The 6,633-nt window shown below is 46.0% G+C and overlaps 2 protein-coding genes across 2 annotated transcripts; one reads left to right on the forward strand and one right to left on the reverse strand.

The window, feature by feature from the left end:
- Nucleotides 1-331: 331 nt before the first annotated feature.
- LOC125546651 (tropomyosin-like) lies at nt 332-1,648 on the forward strand. Its single transcript, XM_048710828.1, has one exon. The coding sequence runs from the start codon at nt 332-334 to the stop codon at nt 1,646-1,648; it is 1,317 nt and encodes a 438-aa protein (XP_048566785.1).
- Nucleotides 1,649-3,007: 1,359 nt separating this feature from the next.
- On the reverse strand, nt 3,008-4,655 carry LOC125547938. The gene has a single exon (XM_048711668.1). The coding sequence runs from the start codon at nt 4,481-4,483 to the stop codon at nt 3,173-3,175; it is 1,311 nt and encodes a 436-aa protein (XP_048567625.1). The 5' UTR covers nt 4,484-4,655; the 3' UTR covers nt 3,008-3,172.
- Between the last annotated feature and the right edge of the window lie 1,978 nt (nt 4,656-6,633).

The following is a 6,633-nucleotide window of genomic DNA, read 5'->3' on the forward strand; positions in this document are numbered from 1 at the left end:
AGGTCGGGGGTAATCCTTCTTTTCTAAAAAATAAAATAAAAAATGCACAAAGTTGTACTAAGCGAGTGTCAATTAATATGGATAGGAGGGAGTAGTTCCTTTTGTTTTAAAAAAAGGAATCTTTGTTCTTTTCTTTCTTGTCCTTGGAGTGGTTCTAGGCAATGGTGACTCCTCTAGTTATCACGGCGCCTGATTCGGCGAACGAACTCGGAACTTTCTTTTGTTATAACGAGCTATGACATGCTCATGCATCATAATTCTTGGTTAGTAACTTTTGCATTGTAAGTTTGGGCATACTTTGAAATGGGTGCATTTGTGTTTGGCAGGGGCAATGGACAAATTCGTGCGAGTTTACAGCGGCGGGGAGCTGGTGAAGGGTCCAAATGGGGTCGAATTCGGGGACCTCTCCGAGCAGGGTATATGGCTCAAGGAATCACCCACATACAGTGAGCTCATTGGCGCCGTGTACAAGAAGCTCGGGCTGGAACCTACGACACACATTGTTCGTGCACAGGGAAGGGCGAATGTCGGTGGTGGCGCTCATCGGCACTTCATCATGGTGCCTATCGATGACGATATGTCCTGGAGTAACTATGTCAAAGCAGTTTTCAATGGCACCGACTGGAATTGCCTGGAGGTTTATGTTCAGGCAGAGAAGCGTCCATCTATGGAGCCGGTTTCTTCGGAGCCACAGAGGTCCTGGACAAGGGAGCAGAGCCCTAGAGCTGGCGGTTTCGACTTCTTTCTGAGCAACAAGAGAAATGATTCACCATCCTCAAGGAAGGAGCCTGAGTCGGCTTCAGAGTCAGAATCCGACATGAAGTCTGAAGATGGCGAGGATGATGGCTTTGCCTACACATTGCACCAGAGGGTTCTCGAGCTTGAGGACGATCTCAATGCTGCGAACCGGAAGCTGCTTGATGCAAACGAAAAGCTCGAGGTTTTCGAGAAGAAGAGCTTGAGGTGCCATTGCGATTATAAGGAAAACGGAAATGGTACCGATCAAGCTACAAAGATTACACATACCGAGGGAGATCTCACGTTGATTAGGGAGAAGCTACAGTATTCACAAGTGGAGATTGACAGTCTCAAAAGGAGGCTCGAAGACGCCGCAACTTTGTCAGAAGAGCACTCTAGGCTGTTGGAACAAAACAAGGAACTGGAATCTGAAATTGTCAATCTGAAGGAAGAAATGGCTTCGGCAAGACTGCATTTCGACGACAAACTATCCGAGAGCAAGGCCGAGATCAGCAAGTACATTCAAGAGCTTACCGCCGTGTACAAGAAGCTGCTGCGGGAGAGGCTCACCAACAGAGCACAGATGGGTAAGCTGCAAGAGACGATCCGGATCGCCGGTCATGAGCTGGAGAAAGTTTCTGAAGAGAAATCCCTAGTGGAGGATCATGTGAAGGAGCTGGAGGAGGCAAACGCCGAAGCCGAAAGGCGGAGGCAGGAGCTCATCCATGCCGCCGAAATGCTGTTGGAGGACAAGTTCAGGCATGAGGCTGAGATCCTGACGATGCAGCAGAGCATCGAGGATCTGAAGCCGAAATTCGTGAGCATCGCCAGAGAGAAGTCGCTGCTGAAACTCTGGTTCGCTGATCTGGAGCTCGTTGTGGATCGAGGGAGGAGCGTCGTAGTGGAGTAGCCCGGTTTTCTTGAAAATTTCAGTAGCTAGAATTTAGCAAATTAGCAGTACTATCTCTTTGTTTTTTGGCCTGAGGTACAACATGCAAAACTGAGAAACCCTACCGTGGACATCAGTGTTGCCTTTTCCTGGAATATTTGTTGCGTTGTTGCGTTGTGAGGTGATAGGTGTTGTTGGTGATGTATGTCCTGATGCAATGCGAGACATTTGCACTGGATGCATGCATTTCATTTGGCAATCAAATGTCCTGATGAGTGCATTTGGAAGCCAAGCCCTGAACTCAAAATGCTGCCGCTGTTGATATAGCTAAGTGACAAGAATAACGACCGACTTAACAGGCGTATGTTGTGAAAGTTCAGGAGGTTCCTTAATGATCTAGAAATCGTGGAGTCCCTTTCTCTATGTTTATATGATGAGTACTTGCAGTTCTTACCACGAGTAAGACATTCTTTTCAACCTGAAAGTTAATATACTCCTTATTTCCTTATTATCTCACTGGGATGTTGTGTTCAGAATCTCATTTCTATCTGAAAATATTCAGTCTTGGTAGTGTAGTGATTACAGAAAGGCAGACTGTAGACTGTTATCCCTATATGCATAAACGAGAATGTAGTTGATCAATAATCCAAAACCTGCTCTATGTTTTGTTTTTCTGAATTTGCAGGGAATGGGCATTCTGCCATGAAATCGAGGGGTTGAAGATGTTTCCAAGTGACTTAAAGATGAAGAGCTTGTACTTCATGGAAGACGTTTGCTGGCGTCTAGACACCTCATTACAGTTGTATATCAAACAGCTGCTTATCTGCAAGTTATTTCAAGTATTTAGTCTAGTTGCAATGCCTTCGAGTCCATGGCTGGAGCTGTTCCGCCGTTCGTTTGTTGGCCATCGAGAATTCTTGCAATGCATGGGTGTGTTAAATTAGAAGGCCTCTAACATAGGTCATTTGTTTCTCACATTTTTATTTACGTCCATCATCTAATCTACCTTGATCATGTGTCCTATTTAAACCTAAATTAAAGAAATGAACAAAAAGAAGTCATTCAGCATTCAAGCCAATAACCAAACTGCTGTAATTCCCTTTTTGAAGCAAAAACTTTTGTCCATAAGCACACTGTAGTTACCTTAAATTAAGGAGATATCACCCATAAATACAAAGGAAAAAAAATCTCCAAAATTCCTGAATATCCCACCAGTCATATTGGCAAATGACCAGCATCTCTACTCCAGCTCCCAATTTTGTTTTCTTTTGCCAAAATTACTTCAGCTAGCTTAACACTAGCACAACAGTTCGAAAACTGCCATCAAACAAATTATTTGGTCAGCGGCAAATCTGAGTACTAGCTGGGATGCTCCAGAATAACACCAGGGAGGTACAATTTACAGTGCGTTTCATCATACCACAGGATGGTACTGTACCTACTAATTAAGTTTGACTTAACACTAGAGTCAGCACTACTTGCTGTAAACAGGGAGCAGAAACAAAGATCAGCAAGAGTAAACTGAACTGATATCTCCTTAATCATTCAGAGCACCGCCTCGATGCTCAGCTGCTTCTTAAACATGTAGCGTTTGGACTTGTGCTTAATCATACGAAGGCCACGAATCGTCCCTTTGCCTTTGCTGCCGTTGTTGGCATTGGTGCCATCGTCTTTGCCGGTACCATTGTTGCCACTATTGTAGTTGAAACTGTCTTTGTTGGCGCCATTGCCATTGCCATTGCCGTACACTACCTCCATACCAGTAAAGAGGGCAAATTGCTGGCCAGGAACCATCTCGCTGCTGTCCTTGTCGAATTTCATGTCACTAAAGAAGTCAGCAAAGAGGAACCTGCCTGAGCCGAGGCTGATGATCTTGGAGTCCCACAGTTCATTCGGCTGCCACTCCTCTGGCAGGTCATCATCCTCCCAGATCCGCAACTTCTCTGGCGGCGGCTCCTCCCCTCTGACAACGCCGGAGAGGTCGACAGCGATGGGGAGGCGGCGTGAGAGGCCAAACCAGAGCCCGAGCTCCGGGACGTACTCGGCTTTGCCATTGAACGGCATGATCCAGTCGCCGGCCTTGCTCCACTCGCGAGTCGCGGTGTGGAAGCAGTAGGTGCCGGTGCCCTCTGCGCCGGAGATGGAGAAGCAGATGGTGTCACCGCCGACAAGGGCGTGCCCGTAGACCAAGGCGTGCTTGTGGTGGATGATCCACGGGGGCAGTGGGAGGATGTCGCAGTGCCAGGACCTGCGACATGCGGCGGACGGGCGGCGCCCCCTCCACAGCAGGGCCTCGAACTGCGGCCGCGATTCCGCCGTGTCCGGATGTAGGACCTGATCGATGATGTAGAGGTCGCCCGCGTCTTCGCCGTCATGGAGGTGCAAGGCCGACGGATGGACGGCGATGGCCAGCGGCGAGTCCTTGTGCTGGTGGAGGTTTGGCATGCTGTCGATGCAGCGGCGGTGCTCGCCCGCGTCAAAGCGGAGCAGGTTGTTGGCGCGGTCCCCCAAGATGACCTTGTTCTCCGACGCGGTGGGGAAGAAATGAATGACATGATTGGTCGGCAGGGAGGACGAGACTACCGGCGGCCTCATGGTTACCTGGCTTTTTGGAGACTTGATCTTGGGCGCCGCCGCCTCCGCCGCCGCCAAAGCAGCCTTGAAGCTTCTTCTCCTGTTGGGCGCCCAGGCCTTGGCGGGCGTCAGTCTTGGCACCACCTTCGCATGCGCGGCCGTCTCTTCTGCCGATTGGTGAAAAAATTCCATCTTGGAGAGGTCCAGGCGCCGCAGCGAATAGACGCGTTTCAGCTGGTCATACACCCCCAGATTTACGAACCGCCTGGCGCCGCCGCTCATCTCCGACTCTCCGATGATCTACTCCGCATGACCCTGCTCTCCTGGGTGGGTCAGACGTTGCAGATTGAAAAGAAACAAGGACAAAATTGGATCAAAATCGAAGCAAATTGACACAGATCTACCGGCGGCGAACATGGATCAGAACGGCGGCGGGAGGGGGGAGGTAGGTCTAGTCTTGGTCGTCTCGCCGAGTTATTTACCCTAGGGTAACAACACAGCCTGTTTGGTAAACACTTGGTAAGAGAATATGAGTTTGCACAAAAATGTTTACGAAGAGATTAGTCATGAAAAATAGATTTTTACTTCCACTAGTAGTAGAATGACTGTGCGTTGCCACGAGCTCTTAAAATAGTTTGTAAGAGTTGCATGCTAAATGTCACACGTACAAACAAAATTATTGAATAATTGAAACCCATTTTTGCAATGTAAATTGATAACAAAAAGAAAGATTAACGACATGTCCATGTAACAAATCGAGTGATGTTCGATCTTAATATTCATTACAAAACTATCAATATCTAGATGATGCGTTTAAGAAATTCTTTCACAATATCGAGAAAGTTGCCTTTAGCTTCGTTCCCACGATGTTTTAGCAAGTATAATGAAAACTGCTTTCTCAACTCATACCCATCCTGCACAAACAATATATATATTTAGTTAGTATAAAACATGTAACAGATAATACTCACCGCACAAACCGGCTTCACCAATTCTTTACCGTCCCACCAGATCATAAAATGAAAAACTAAATAGCCAGACACATTCCTGCATTTTTTTAAATTAATAATATAAAGAATATAATGATAACAAAAATACATGTTTTTATTATGAATTCATTACCCATCTATACTCGTTGGAATACCAAATGGAAATAAATGTTGCCATTTAGATATATCGAAATTCCAACCAGGCAGGTTTATTTCGAGTGCTTCTTTGAAATTCCTTGCGAAACTTTTTAATTTTAGTGCATGCCTCAAATTGTTACCTTTTGACGATTGTGATGTTTGAATAGGGTCCATAATATATAGACGACGTACCTCTTTGTCGATGACATACAAGATGTATCGGCCGATGGATGCATAGGAAAGATAAATCTACAAGTGAAGCTATTGAAACAATAATAAACCATAATAAAAATAGACAAAATACTTTACTTACCATGTTGCACGATGAGATGTCGTTGTCTATCCCAGGCCAGCTATCAAATAATGTTGCCAACGTCTGGATAGTTTCCTTCTCGCAAAACTTTTGACCTCGTGTTGACTCTAGCATCATGGACTAAGTAAAAAAAGAAATATTGTTTCAACATGTTGATAGTAATGCCACATAGAATGAAGAGTTACAATAACTTACACAACATCTTAGATCCATGTAATGTATAGGAGGGTCTGTGAACAATACTCCCTCGTCACATGCCAGTATACACATGACGGTGTTGAAGCAATCATTGTTCATAGGCTGCTTCATGTTAAGTATGCACTGAAGTTTCTTAAGATTTAAGCCCATTGGATGGGGTGTCGAGCTTTGGACCCATTCCTTCCTAAAATTTGGATGGTATTTCAGAATAATAATGCACATGCACACATTAAATATTGATACATGATACTTAATCTAAACACCCAGCATCATCGATCGACATGATGTAGTTGCAGAGGCCGGCAAGTAATTCACGTTGGTCCGTGGGCATGATAGTGATTGGGGCAGGACGTTTGTCTTTGACTACGTCAGGTGGATTCTCCAGGATCTCGAGATCGGAATTAGCTAAAGTTTCTTCATCGTCAGGTTGATGGTGTTGGGAAACGTAGTAATTTCAAAAAAAAAATCTACGCACACACAGGATCATGGTGATGCATAGCAACGAGAGGGGAGAGTGTGTCTACGTACCCTCGTAGACCGAATGCGGAAGCGTTAGCACAACACGGTTGATGTAGTCGTACGTTTTCACGACCCGACTGATCCAAGTACCGAACGCACGGCACCTCCGAGTTTTGCACACGTTCAACTCGATGACGTCCCGCGAGCTCCGATCCAGCAAATCTTCACAAGAGAGTTTCGTCAGCACGACGGTGTGGTGACGATGATGGTGATGCTACCGACGCAGGGCTTCGCCTAAGCACTGCTACGATATGATCGAGGTGGATTATGGTGGA

The sequence above is a fragment of the Triticum urartu genome, chromosome 3 (assembly GCF_003073215.2).
Source record: "Triticum urartu cultivar G1812 chromosome 3, Tu2.1, whole genome shotgun sequence".
NCBI lineage: Eukaryota > Viridiplantae > Streptophyta > Magnoliopsida > Poales > Poaceae > Triticum > Triticum urartu.